This window comes from Aptenodytes patagonicus, chromosome 11 (assembly GCF_965638725.1).
Source record: "Aptenodytes patagonicus chromosome 11, bAptPat1.pri.cur, whole genome shotgun sequence".
NCBI classification, from domain to species: Eukaryota; Metazoa; Chordata; class Aves; order Sphenisciformes; family Spheniscidae; genus Aptenodytes; species Aptenodytes patagonicus.
The window spans coordinates 5,852,786-5,868,365 of record NC_134959.1 but is presented as its reverse complement, the minus strand read 5'-3'; the positions used below and the strand labels follow the sequence as shown (position 1 = coordinate 5,868,365).

The following is a 15,580-nucleotide window of genomic DNA, read 5'->3' as shown; positions in this document are numbered from 1 at the left end:
CTTTTAATTACTTCACTTCCACCCACTGTCACATACTCGCTATTACAGGCGTTCTGAAGTGCACTTTTACAAAAGTGAAGCATCTAAAAGTTCACCACCTGCTTTCTCATGTCCCAGTCTCAGCAGCCAGTAGCAATCATTGTTATGCAAACACGTATGGAAAGCAGGCAGGTAGCATTGCACTGCGTGGTTTGAATATACAAGTTCAAGCTTGGTTTCACAAGTCACAGGATTTCTAATAAAAGGCTACCTAGAATGTTATAAACAAAACTTCTGTTCTGTGTTTAGGGACATTTCTTAAATAAGGCACTTCAGAGATCCAAAGAATTTTTGGAAACATAAAGTAGTGAACAAAAATAATCACAAGCTAAAAATCTTGGTTTTCTCTCACGTGGAAACCATATTTAATTCCCCAACCACATTTTGCTATCTTTTACCTAAATTCACACTAACAGCAAATCTTTCAGTACAAAAGAGAAAAATTTGACTCAACAGGACCCTGTCTATAGGAAATACTTTGACACATGAGTATGTTTAAGCATAGGAGGTGTCACACTAGATGAAATCATGGCCCTTGAAGTGAGGAGCAAGTCACTAAAGAGAAGAGGGGAAGCTGAAATGACTGAAATCAGTGACAGCTTACAAACTATGCTGAATTGTGACCAAATAAGAAGTTACCCATCAGAAGTTTATGAAATAATATTTCCTTTTTAAAATTATTAGAAAAACAATTCTCTGTTCAGATGAAAGGCCATTTTCTTACAATACCAGCAGCTCAATTCTATACAGATTTTGATGAGGTTTGATTTATGGTGCAATTAATAGCTTGATCCAGTTGTAAATCAGAGTCAAAATGTCTCTCTTTCAAGTGGCTTTTTTGCTCTAACTTTTGTAGACTTTAACAATATCACTGACCACAGAAATATTAATAATATATTTGCCGTATTGAGGTATATGATGTCCTCTTGTCCTGCTTTGCTCTGGTTGAAGTCATACAAACCAAAGTAGTTGAAGAACTGAAAACTGGGGTTTATAGATTTTGCTTACAACCTGTTGAGGTTAATAGGCTATTGTTGTGATAACCGTGTTACTGAGGATACAGGGATGTATACTGAATATACACGATGAAAATAAAAAAGTGATATGTGAAATTATTAAATTGCAATCAAATAGCATAAGCTGGCTAGAATTTCCCATAGAATAAGCAAAGAACAGCCAAGTCCTAAAAACTCCTTGAATTAGTAAGCATCAACAAAACACTTCCAAATATAAAATATTTTGTAAACTCTCAGTGTTATCATTCTAAGAATATTAAAATTATATAAATATATATAATTGATGTAAGTATTAATAGTGCCCAAAATTTAAGTCTCTCAAAATCAATAAGGTTTGTAAAACTAGGGAAATGATATTGCAACGGCATGCATGTCGAATTGTTTACTTTTCTTTATCCACAGATCATGAAGGAAGTTCGGAGAGCATTGTGCAATGCATCAGCTGATGACAGTAAACTCTTACTTCTCAGCGCAGTGGGAAGTGTATTCTGTAGTGGCCTAGATTACTCATATTTAATTGGCAGGTTATCCAATGACAGAAGAAAGGAAAGCACTAGGATTGCAGAAGCTATAAGGTGACCCAAGCTTACCTATGATCTCTAAATTATGAAATGCAGTGTGTGATTATAAAGATATTTATCAGGTCCAAAAATGTTGTCTATTTAAGTGTTGATTGCATTCTAATTATAGTCCTACAAATTTGTTTAGTAAGAAGAAACTTGGACCTTTCCTTATTAGAAAAGAAAGCACGTTTATTCCAGTGCTAATATCCATAAGGACTTATTTTATTCCAATTCTCTGTATTTAATATTTCAAATCATTCCTCCAAATTCAAATACAACTTTGTTGTTGTTTTTCCAAATTAGCTATTGCTTCATGTTCTAAAGTGGCTCCTGAAAGGCAGATATTTTACTTGTTTTAATGTTCATCATTTTAATGAATTTCAGTACAAATGGGAATCCATGGCTTACTCATATTCTGTTGAAATAGCAGTCTGCCACTGTATTTCAGAACCTTATTAGAAGGGTCTCCACTCTTTTTCTTAAACTTAAATTACTTAATATATATGTAAATGTAGTTTTATTTTGATAACTAAAATGTGACTTTCCTTATATATATCACATTACCTTAATAGAAATCCAGGGTTTATGACGTGCAGTCTACAAATCAATCTGCACAATATATCACCAAATATTTCCATTATCCACAAGGTATATTTCATACATATTTGGCCGATCTTCCAGTATAAATCAACATTACTCCACTAAAGCCAGTGGTATTTCACCAGTCTGTACCAGGAGAGGGTTTGGTCCCTTTTTTTCCCCCCACTTCCTACAAATAAATATTACTCTTCTGAGAGCTTTAAAACTTTATGCAACAATTCTATGAAGGAATATTGAAGAATTTGTTTTGCAACAGATCTATATTTTTGATATATTAGTATAACATAAGATCAGGTTTAGTTGTTACATGACATGTATTAACCACCAATTATCTTGGTTACAACTACTGCAGATCAGTTTGGATTCTCAGTTTAATACTTTTGAAATTCTCGAAGTAGTCACTATTTTGAAAATATTTAAAATGTACTTCTTAAATATAAGAAATTACGTGGTTTTAAGACCCTAGCTATGCTTGAGTATCATGTAGCGATATTTAAAAAAAGAAAAACCCTTTGAAGGACACATCCTAATTTATTTTTTTTTTTAATGTGAAGGATTTTTAATAAAGTGGAACCAAAAAAACTGTGAGGAAAGAAAATCACTATTCTTGTTTGAAAACACAGGCACACTCACACTCCATTAGAAGATACGGATGTAATATTAATTGTGTAAAGATTGTATAGATAGGTATTGTTATATATGTGTACATTTATCCACACACATCTAATATACAGGTATACTTATCAATTCAACATTGAAATGAATATAAGTCAGACTATCATACTCAATTTTTCCATCCTTGGACTCACAGAACACTCTTGAAATACTGGTACAATGTACTGCTCGTTGTCAAGAATGTCGGCTTCAGGCCCACTGGAAATAGATTTTTATTGTACTTCTGGAAACAATACACTACATTTTCCATTTAGCACTCTCTGTGCTTTCTGTGTACAAAGGACTCAACTCATGGAAAATATACTGTAATAAGAGTAGAAAAAAATGTACACTTCGCTTTTTCAGCGGTTAGGATGTCCTAAAACACATTAACGGATCTCTGCCTCCACTGCTTTACATCAAGTTAGACTTGAATCAAAATGAAATTAAAATCTTGATTACCGTGTGTTTCCACTTTCTAAAGTATGGATCTTGTATACTGATCACAAGTTAAAACTGAAGTTTAAATACCCATCAAGTCTCATCTCACATGAATGATTTATTCATTTGGCCCCTGTCCTCATCCACTGCCTTTAGGGCTTGCAACTCACAGATGTGTGGCACTGTAGCTTCTCTCCAGGTACTGAACATAGATCCGTCAGCCTGAGCTGCCATCGTCCAGACGTGTGTCCGGCATTGCACTCCTGGAGCAGGGAAAAGGCAGACAGACAGACTGCACTGCAACTGTGCGTATGTGGCCTACAGAGCCCTGCAATCAAAAGACTCACTGGAAGGCATTCCCAGCATCAGTCTCGCATCATCAGTCAGGCATCGTTATATGACCCGATACATAAAATTCTGGGTGTACTCAGAAGAAAACAAAGAAGGATGACTTTACTTGCTCAACTTCTTTATAGCCTTTGACATGCTTATGAGCCCTGACCTGCAGCAAGACCTCTGCAACAATGCAGAGGTATCTGAGCATCCCAAAGAATATTCGATGGTCAACTTCCCAGATATCCTCTAGCAAAACCAAAAGCCTTCTGCATGTGACACTTTTTCCTATTTTTGAGCTTCTGGCTCTACTGTGCAACAACAGTTACAATTTTAAGTCCTTTTCAAAGACTGCCTTGAATTGAAACAAGGATCTTCTAGCCCAGAAACTACGTGTGAACTTACGGTTCGGAGGCATAGAAATATGCCAGGTTCTGGGTACAAAGAGGACTCACTGAAACAAATAACGTACCAAACAGGGAACACAGATAAGTGGAGTGCTGGACACTGCAGCTTCTGTAGACCAAATGCAGGCATTTGTTCCCCTCGTAAGCTCCCAATATTGTAGCCTTCCACTCCATCCTATAGGTGGCATGTTCCATACCCATCCATTGTACCATCCTCTGTGCTCCCCATCCTTCCCTCACAACAGAGGCTCATTGTGTCTTCTCAGTGTTCTGTGCCACTCTCTCCCCATCTCCAGGTCCTTCCTTCCTTGCTCACTCATATGAAGATTTCACATTTCCTTCAACCATTCCCCTCCATTAATGTGTTCTGCTTTGTTCTGCTCATCATCTAACCGTTTCCTCTCCACGTCCCTAATTGCCTTTCCATATTCACTTCCAGTCCCATTTATCACCACATGCTTCCTGCTTTTCTTAACAACACTGTTTTCTTCTGCCTCCACATGGTCCTCAGATCTGCTGCCACCATTTATCTATAGTTTGTTCTTTTTACCTATCATTCATCACATCTCTGTTCCCATCTGTAGTCCTACTTGGAAGGCTTACTTGCTTAACTACTAAGGTTCTCAAAATTCTGGAATTAATCAGGTGCAGTGATCCTCAGTCATTACTCAACCATAAACAACTGAAGAAATAACAAGATAAGGGAACAGCATTGCTTCTGCAAAAAAAAATGAACCACAACTCTCCTTAACCCTGCTATCGTCTAGAAGGAAATGGTCTTGAACAGACAAATGTGATGTTCCTTATTTCACTCTCTTTGTCTTGCCACTGATCTTCTGTTTTATTACTCACTGTGTGAACAGAGCTCCATCAATTCCCACAAGCCTCTATTTTCCCATGGTCAAAAATCAACTCCTTACTAGATAGCCTGAAACAGAACTCATTCATTGAACATTTAATGCTGGGTCACCTCAGACTCTTCATTTTCATTTAAAATACAGCCAATGCCCTTGCACTTCAGTCCAATAAAATACTTATCTTTGGTATGTTTTCCATTTTTTGCCAAATCGGCACTCTAACCTGCAAGGCACACCTCCTGTTCTCAGATACAGAAGTCTAGGTCTTTTTGACCTCAGTGGGAGAGCTGCAACTCATCAAAGGGCACATTTGACAAAATGTTCTTTCCTAAAATCTGTCAGCAAATATGTACTCTGGATCTAATAAATACCCAGTGCAGGAACAGAATCTCCTCTTTCGTTTTGAACTTGATTTATATATGTCTCTTTTCTAAAGTAATTGAGCATCTCGTTTGCCTCCATATACCTGCTGTGCACTGAGCTGCTAGAGCCCATAATTTGCCCACAATTACACTCATGCTTTTCCCTAATTGGTGTATAGGCTGTTCCATTCAACAGATGTCTTTCCAGAGTTGCTGGTAGGTAACTTATTTAAAATATCTCCTCATTGCACAGAATTTAACATGTTCTAGTTCATTCATCCAGATGAATCCGATCACATTTACTTCCCCATTATTTCCCATCGCTTCACATTTACTGTTGTAGGCAGGCCAGGGCATCTACTTTGTTATGTCTTTGCCGAAGACTTTGCAATGAAGACCCAACAGATCACTCACCTAATTCTTTCCCTGTTCAAACATTTTTCTCTCTCTCTGACTCCCCTTTGTGGGTCTTGTTCTTTCCGCTGGTGTGCCATAAACGTTTACTGTTTCCCAATCCATTGCTGGGACCTGCAGTAACCTTTGACATAGGATCTTAAGAGAACTTTTTGAAAAAAATAAATATTCAGCAATCCACCTATGAGTTTCCTGTCTTTCACGCTATAATATGTTCATCAAGTTAGCCAAACCAGATCATCAGAATCCGTACTAGCCATTGTGGAGCAAACTGAGAAGCGCTATGTGTACAAACTCATGAGTTACTGGTCCAGAAGTAAAACTAAACCTAACCAAACCATTCTGCAAAAAGTACAACAGCCAGTGCATTCCAGTTAATCAGTTCGTATACAACATATACAAAACTATTTAATATCCTACGTACTCAGAAAGATTAAATAACTAAATATGAGCAAAATTTTCCATGTGCAAATTAGAAAGTATCTTGCAATTCTGACCTCATAAAACTGGGCCATGGCATTTATTGTGTTCATCTGTGGTTCTAATTTGTTTTCAGATTAAGTACTTTAAGCTTGGGTATTTATCTAAGTGTTACTGTATTCAAGATCTTTCTTTTATTTTTTATTTTAGGGATTTTGTAAAAGCTTTTATTCAATTTAAGAAGCCAATTGTGGTTGCTATCAACGGCCCTGCTCTTGGGTTAGGAGCTTCTATTTTACCACTATGTGATATCGTTTGGGCAAGTGAGAAGGCATGGTTTCAGACACCATACGCAACAATCCGACTCACTCCAGCTGGCTGCTCATCATACACATTCCCACAAATTCTGGGTGTTGCACTGGTAAGGTTTTCCACCTCAAATTGCTGAAGAACCTTTCTTAAAATCATGCTCTTCTTTCTCTGTTTAAAAAGTAAAACAGAAAACAATTGTTTCTTTTAATTGTCATGAATGGAAATGAAATCTGTGGAAAGTTCATCTAATCTCTACCAATTTCTTATCTCAAAATGACCTCAGAATTCAATATATTACACATGCTGTATACACAAAAGATTGAACACAGGTTGAAAAAGCAAAGATTGTCAAGATCATGGTAGAAAAGGGAAGAAATGCATTAGCAGAATAATGTTGCAGAGTACTTGTCTGTATTCTGTTAGGAATGTGCAGTAACAGAGCAAGATACTGCTCTCTGCTCTCTACAGACAAGCTATACTAATTCCAGTAAGGTTGCTTAGTTTTTACCAGTATAACAAAGCAGAATTTGCCCCACGAAGTAGTTCATACTAGGTTCCATGACTCTTGGCACAGTATCACTGTATCACTGACAGTTACTCTTGTAAAAGCAGCAATACAGATTCATCATGCATGCCAGCACATTTCTCTTAAATGAAACCCATGCTGTGCTCCGGCCACCTGCACAATCCTTAAATAGCTACCGAAACGCCTTTTTAAGTATTTTGCAGTATGGAAAGATACAGGAGACCATTTGTGAATTTAATCTTGAAAACAGCGGGCAAGTATGGAAAATTTTTTAAGGAAATTATAACCCAAGTAATCTTTTTGTTTCACAGGCAAATGAAATGTTGTTCTGTGGGAGAAAGCTGACAGCACAGGAAGCCTGCAGCAGAGGACTAGTGTCACAAGTATTTTGGCCAACAACATTTAGCCAAGAAGTGATGCTACGAGTGAAAGAAATGGCATCCTGCAGTGCCGTGGTAAGAAATCAAACTCCTTTGTGATTAAATTACATTTCACAGAGGCAAGGTGTGCTCCCAAGGCTCATCCCATGGTGGGTCCTCAGTTTCCACAGCCATACCTGTGGAAGAGGGCTAACAACAGAAAATCTGGATAGGGATCAGTGAGCTCGTGGAGTTTCCCATTTTCAGTGGAAGGGAGGGTTGTTTCCTTTCTCCATCTTTGCATTTATTCAGTATGAGTGGAACCTCCTTGCCCCAGATTTTGAAAGAGGATTTTAGCATTGGTTTCTGTCATGAAGGTGGAAGAGTCTGAATCTATACAACTGTACTGGGAAATCTCTGTAGGGCCAGTAAGAAAATATATTTGCCTTTCACGTTGTCCTGGCCTACTATGTTTCAGCTGACTCTGCCTTCTTTTCTGCACCTGCATAGTTCCTGATTCTGCAAAATGTTCTACACAGTGCACCAGAAGGGTAGGATAGTGCCAGCTAACCTCTGCTGTGAAGGAGAGGTGAGATCCAGACACAGAGGGATTTGAACACAGTCTGGTCACAGTGTATTATAACTTTCCTTTTGTGTACATAAAAGTTGAAAGAAAATCCTTTCCTATTTTTACTTCCTAAGGTTTTTTCCCTTCAGGCAGATATACTCCTATTCTGGGCACATCCTTGTTTAAAAAAAATGCAGTGAAGAAAGTGATACTGGCTGCAATAAAACTGCACTAAGTAAAGTGCAAATTGTTGCAGTTTCTTGCTATACTTCCTATGCCTGAAACTGTCTTAGCATCCCTCAGTTTCATTTAAAAGATCCATTGTAAAAGAGAAGGTAGAGACACAGGAGATTTTTAATTAAATGTAGATTAGATCTCACAAAAGACATTCAGAATGAAACTCTCTGGAAATGTAGCATAAGCTTATTTGATCATGCTGATATAACGTGTATTATATGAGTTCAGAAAACCTCTGGACCTTACAGTGAATTCTTCCTTCCTTCACTGTTATTGGCTGCCAATGAAATTTTCTCTTGAGACCTGTTAGGAAGACTGGTGCTAACTTGTGGACAAAGATGAGAGTTAAAACTGTCAGACTAGATTTACTCTCTGAGATCCTAAATGCAAATCAGGCTGAAGTCACAAAAACAATTAATATGATGAGCTCATCCAAGTTCACTGTGGCTACTTGTTCACAAACAGACCAAAAAAATACACAGGCCCCGCGATTTGCAATTAACACCATTTACTTGAGTTAAAGAGAAATACTATTTTGGAATAGCAGTGTTGTAACCTAAAACAGATAGGAACTGGGCTTAACATGTAGGTGTTGACAAAGCTGAGTGGAGAGTACACATCTCCCTTACCATAAACACTGTATTAGTTTACATTAAGTCTTCTGTCCCCAAAAAATCTGCCTCAATGTATGAATTATTAATGGTTTTGTTTGACTAGTTGGGTTCCTTGTGAGATACATAGTGGTGTTAATATATTTCAAAAAGAGTTTTAAAGAAGGCAATCTCAATGTGTCTGAAAATGGGTCTGGGAAAAACAAGCTGAACTATGGGAGCAACCATGGACCTGCTGTTCATGCCTTTAAGAACTTAGAGCGATTACTCAGGGCTTGAGATTGGTCTTTCCGTTGTAAAAACCTTACGTGATGTTTTATGACTGCTTGTACATGCTAAGCAAATCTAACTCCAGAACACAGTCAGAGGATGCTTGTTTTGCTGAACACCCTTCTTTTCTTTCACTTTTATAAAAATGTAAGTAAATAAACTTAAAAAGGTATTTGCGGTAAAGGCCCTTTCCTATTCATTTCTGTTTTGATGAGGAAATGATGCATGAGGGAAAATTGTTAAAGATGATGGACATCCACATTTGGGTTTCCAACCTCTATAACCTTAAAGACTACCTTTGAGAAAACAAGTAGCCAACATATCATGCCTCACACATTTTCATTTCAAGGGATCACATTTTCAACAGGAGGGAGTTCAGCTCCTTCTAGTGCTTCATGGCAGACCTTCAGTGAACTAAGGTGCTTCAGAATTCCCCATTCCTTTTAAAAATGTTGGTACTAAGGCATAAACCTCAGAAGTCCTTAATTCTTAAAGATGCTGACTATCAGCAAGTGGAGTTATGGCTATAAATCAGATCTAATTTCTGTGCCCAAAGGAGTTATTTAGATTGTAAAACAGAGTCAGTAGTGTAAAAATGCTGTTCATGCCATTATCCATAATAATTTTGTCAGAGTCAAAATAAAATACTGAGTGATGTTTTGGCTTTAGGTATTGGAAGAGTCCAAATGTCTCGTGCGGAGCTTCCTGAAATCCGGACTTGAAGATGTGAATGAGAAAGAGTGTCAGATGTTAAAACAGCTGTGGAGCTCTTCCAAAGGACTGGATTCATTATTCAGCTACTTGCAAGACAAAATTTATGAAGTCTGATGTCCTGGCCTAACTTAAAGAGAAAATGCTCCACTTGTGAACAGAGTCAAACATTACCTGTGTTTGAAAAGCAGAGGCAATGCATCTTGAGGAATTTGTGACAGTGTATCCTAATACATATGGTTGTGTCGATTTCCTTGTGAGCTACACAGCTGCTTGTAGCTGGTTTGATTTTGTGTAACCGAGACGTAGGCAGGCTTGTTCAGTGCACATAATCTCTACAGAGGGCTGCATCTTTCACATGCTCATCCAGATAAAAGTATACATTCCATGTGCTGAGAAGCACCACTGAGGCCCAATAAGGCACGCCATCTGTAATGATTTATTTTGTCTGTCCTTCTTAACTTATTCTTGCTGTTGCAACACATCTGGGCTGACATAGAGGGCTCAATCTGAAAACTGGGTCAGCACAATATTTTGTAGACCCAAACACCATACTTTAGAAATATTTTAATTATTTTTTTCTAAGTTCTAACAGTGTAATGGAAAAATCTGATAATTTATATGTATAATATGTAAAGTTAGTTTTACAAAAACTACTAGGATTTTTTTTCTTTGTTGAATTTATTTAACTTATTTATTTTGTGTTCATATTCAGCTGTTTATTGATCACAGATCTTATTTTCATACTTCCCTTGACTGAATTAATGGCATCACATGAGAATGCAAACACATTTTTAGCAGCAAATTGTGTAGAAAAATAAAGGATATATAGAAAACACACAGAATGCTGTGGGCAGTAAAAGAAACAGCCACGTGCATGCTCCTCTATGTGCAAAATTGTACAAAAATTGTATGAAATAGATTCATTTGCCAGGGTTAAGGGGAAAAAAGTGGATTCTGAAACAGTGAGTCCCCCCTAAGTCTCTCTTCACTTTCTGCCTTCTTGAGGAGCATTGAAGGGCTTGCCAACAAGATGCTGTATCTAAGTTTACTATATTCCTGTTAGCCGGACGTCAGTTACAGGGTGAGTGGTGCCGTTATGTGGCATCGTACTCTTTTTCAGGTTTAAACATCCCCATTTGGTCTGAAGTCTAAAAGCAAATCCTTATGAGCCTTAGTCTAGTTGCCTGATTCCTCAGGTGTGAGATAATTTCTGCTCTGGAGGCCTTTGGGTGTGGGCCAACAGTTTATACAAGGTGCTAGGTATTGAACTAAGTGGAGGGAGAGGTTTTGTTTTGCTTTTCCCAGCTCTCCACATCTGGCCACCCCACCATCTGTTACAAGAACTTCTGGCTATCCATAAAAGCAGTCCACAATAAACGACAAAAATCCAATCTGCTATTTTAGAATGTGATCCTAGTACTTTTCAGTGACACTGACTGACTTCTGAACACTGGATCGCTCTCATTTCTTTCTTGCTAGTAAGGCAATTAATATGGAAATAACACAAGCATGCTCTGTGACTTCACCTGCCATTTTAGTATGCCCAAATTAAAACCTCTTGAAGCAGAAGCTTTGCACATTTGTTTGCTTTGTAATTTGTGCACTTGCTCTCCATCCTTGAGCTCAGTGACTTGGTTATGGTTTAAACCTCTGCAAATGAGGCTGCTAGGTTTTCTCCCTCCCAGTATTTCCACGAAGAGTTTCAACAAAGCCTTTGTAAAGTTAACGAACAGGTGATTATCGTAAACAGTAGCCTTCAACACATTAATGTAACATTTCTTTTTCCACAAATAGTTAAAAGTGCTGTTTCTATGGCCTAATTGTACCACTGAATTTTACGGAAATCATTACCCTAAAGGCAGAAGTTCTCATGGAAATTCTTCAATAAAAAGACAAAATCTGGCTTCTAATTAGCCTGTTTTAAATGTTTTCAAAAAAACTTATCAAAACAAGTAACTTATTTTTAAATGTCTGAAACAGAACTCTTTCAATAACTATTTGAAGTGATAGATGCACCACTTGTTTTATACTAACGCTTACTTATTTCCACAACCTGCCAGCAATGCCACAGAGCGCACGTGCAAAGCCTTGGTTGGATCAAGGCCACAGGACCCTCTACTATGCCAGTGTGCACACGTGTGTCACCTGTGTGGCAGTCCCATTAAAATGAGAGGGATTACTCAAGTGAAAACCACTCACATGCATACGTGTTTGCACAATCAGGCCTCCAGCATATGACTTCAGAAAAAAAAAAGAAAAAAAAAAAAAAGCAATGGAAAGTACCATGATTCCTCAATTTCCTTTCTTTCCTTTATTCCCGTCCAGAGAGCCATAACTCCTAGTCATGTGTTAATAAGACATTAAGGAATTTATTTCAATACTATGCTTGTTTTTTGTAGATAAATATAGAAAAATTGCTCAGCAATGTGAAGATATGCTTTCCATATGAGATTTTCAAACAGAGAAGAATAATAAGTTGTTACACCTTTAAACTGCATCATTTCATCTGAATTTTCAGATATCTGTATCTTAGCATTTTTTATGACAAAGGAATGGTTGAAATACATTTTCTATAATTATTTTTCCATTAAAGCAAGCGCTAACCATAGTTAACATTTTTAATTATTCATATCTATACAGTTACAATCTAGTTTTCATGGAATCTATTTTCCCTTCAATAAAAAGTAATGTCAAAAGCTTCTTTTCCAGTATTTAAAGATCAGAATCCATTTTCTCTTGTGTTTCTGTCCTTACTAGGTATTCAGATATCTAGATTTACTGTACATATTAGTCTGGGTACCTTTACTAATATTCACAGTATTTAAGATTATAAATGCAATTTGTTGTTAAGTATGTTATTTTATTCTTGTGTAAATTGTTTTGTACAATCTTTAAAAATCTACAGTTTTGCATTTGTAGATATTAAAGGTAAGCAATTTATTTTGTGTTGTCCTGCATGTATATTTTTGCTGTAGATAAGTGTTGCTTAGTTTACTATTTCAGTACATTTCTGTTTAAATGAATAAGCTTACAAACTTTAATACAGTATATATTTTCAGAATATAAACTTTTATATTTCTGTGGTAGGTTAGGGTATGCGTTTTAGGCAATCTTTTTCACTACTATTAACTGTTCTTTTAATCTATAATATAATGGTTTTGTGCCAATAGTTTTTCATTAGAATAAAATGCTCTTTTAATGTTAGGGATAAACAGACAATTTTGGTTGGGGTTTGTTTTATTTTGGTTTTTTTATTATTATTATTTTGCCAGCCTTTACAGTTTTAAATGTAATTTATAAATGTATTGCATTTGTGAATAAGCCTTACCATTAGGTACAAGAAATCTTTAAAGCTACATAATTGCTTATGTAGTACTAAGGACTTCCCCAAATAATTGCTGTAAGAAAGTTAGCAAATCGGACTACAGGGCCTTAAGTTTTTCTCGTGAAAAGGATAATACGGGTTGTTTCTTTTGAACAACATAGGTAGACTTGTCAGCATGGGCTTTGTTATATATAAACTGTGCATTTGTGCTCCCAACCACAGTAGTTCAATCTCAGGCTTTATGTGGCTGGGTCTATAAAAGTCAAATCTGGCTAAAGCCAGCGCTCTTTAGGAGACACTAAAGAAGTTTACATAAGAGACTTACAGACAATCTTAATCATAGTACATTTGGGTACTCGGTATCCTAGATGTGTTATCTGTGTCTGCCCAATTAACCGTATGTTTTAAGCCATATTAAATCTCTTTACTGCTACTTTAAATACTACACTGAAAGTCATTCACTAGCTTGCTTACTCACAGACAGGATTTCAATTTTTAATGAATAAAAATATTATGCCTTCCATAAAAACAAAGGACCAAAGAATTGCATTGTTCTAACAAAGCATTAGTTCCTTCGCCAGTGAACTAGTTTGACATTTGTACTGAAGATCAAATAGTCTCCTTCTGCTACAAACACTGCATTCTCATCCACGTCAAGTGTAAGGGGAAAAGATGTATCCACTGACCTATTGGGAAAGGAGTGACGTTCAGCTAGGATGGCATGTCTATTGGTAAGGCTTATTACCAAACCTCTGAGATGAAGCAAAGAACCAAAAATTCACAAATTATGTCAATGTAAATTTATTTTCAGAACTTGCACAAATAATTAATTGTAGAACTTTTCAAATTAGGCCCTTAAGTTATTTTGTCAGGACACCATGAAACAGACTAAAACAGTTTCTAATATTTGTAATGATGAGTACATATTATAATATTATAAGGGTACAGGCACCCCTATATCACAGTGTTGTAAATATTTTCTGAAACTGGTACAGTACTGAGGGACTTGTATCTTCTGATATATCAAATATTGACTGTCTAGATCAAATTGTACACAATTTATTTGTTGATGGTCCTGTAACTAGTGTATGGACACATTTCTGGGTGCCTTAGAAGTTGTATTTTTCATGTGTGTTAATATGCAGTATTTATACATTGTGAGAAGCTGCTTTGAATAAAAACATTGAAACTTCACTTCAATGCAGTGATTTTCAGTTTTACATAATCAGAATGAATGTGATAAGTAGTAGCCACAGACCCTTGTATTATATATGATAAAGCTATTCACAGACTCCTGCCTTTTAAAAGAAAGCAAGCATACAGCAAGCTTTTTGAAAGAGAAATTAAACTTAAAACTTTTTTTTCCAAATGGCAAAAACCAGGGCACTAACAGACACTGCAATAAGAACTCTCTGAAATCATTCATCATGATCCATCTCATTTATCATTTCATGATCAAATCCAAGAAAACCGCCGAGAACTGTCTTACAAATACACTTCTAGGACACCTTCTCCACCATTATCACTTCCACTATTTGGTATGTGCACGTCACCTAAAGCATATCTGCCCAGAACTGACTACTGCATACAGTATTTCGGCTCCACATGAGGGAATTTGATTTTGAAGTGGTGTTTGCCAGGGAGGCCAAGACTCAGCTGGATCACCCTGTGGTCCTCCTACATGGTTACAGCCTGCAATCCTTCCATGGGGTCTCTTGTATACAAGGTGATCGTTTGGCTGTAGCATCCACGAATGCTGTTTCAAATCATGTATCTCCCACGATTAGAAGAGTAACTGTAAATTACTTCTGCCTGGGGCAGAAAAGGAAGGATATTTTTACAGGGAGCCAGTGTTACCCAAACAACCTATACAACAAGGTCTGAAAAAAATGACCTACACTTGATTCAAAGGACAACAATTATATTCTAGCAATTATATTGGTTAGCTTTAAACTGACAGATACTGTTAGTCAAAACTGTGGTCAGCTATTTAGAGCAGAGGATTGAGCAATTTAGTCTTGCTTCACAGTCAACAAATCCAATTATTTATTACGGTGACTCTTACCAGGAATTATCGTAGCTTGCACTGGACTAAGCAACGTGCACATAATGAACAGAGTATGACACCTTTCTTGTGTAACAGTTTTATTTATGTTTTAGTCTTAACGTAGATTGCCAACATTTGAATTTTATTTTAAATAACTCATTTTTAAAGGAAAGCAAAAATTATTTAAAATGAAAAAATCCATCCAAATATTGTAAGTCAAGGTTTTGTAAACCAAGATAAATGGTAGTCCTTGTTGCTGTAAATTAATATGCCAAAAAACTATATGGAAGAGGAACCCACTAAGTATATATAAAGAAGGTCTACAAATTTAAGCAGACAAAAGACTAGTCTATGAATTGCATGCAGAAAAGAACAGGCAGGTATTAATCCCACTTAAGATATAAAAAGTACTCAAACAGGTCAAAGCTCTGCATAAACTAAGACATGCCATTTCTCATTTTGAGTTTTGAATAACAGACAGAAACAATATTGCATATGGCAAGAA

General features: G+C 36.6%; 1 protein-coding gene across 1 annotated transcript in view; it reads left to right on the top strand.

Annotated features, from left to right (window-relative positions):
- The window catches only part of CDYL2 (chromodomain Y like 2), a 63,206-nt gene extending 48,984 nt beyond the window's left edge, over positions 1-14,222 (top strand). Inside the window, exons 5-8 of the mRNA XM_076349207.1 lie at positions 1,458-1,630; positions 6,317-6,527; positions 7,256-7,399; positions 9,659-14,222. Coding sequence (XP_076205322.1) covers positions 1,458-1,630; positions 6,317-6,527; positions 7,256-7,399; positions 9,659-9,817 — 687 coding nt within the window. The 3' untranslated portion in view covers positions 9,818-14,222. The remainder of the gene's footprint in view (positions 1-1,457; positions 1,631-6,316; positions 6,528-7,255; positions 7,400-9,658) is intronic.
- The last annotated feature ends 1,358 nt before the right edge of the window (positions 14,223-15,580 follow it).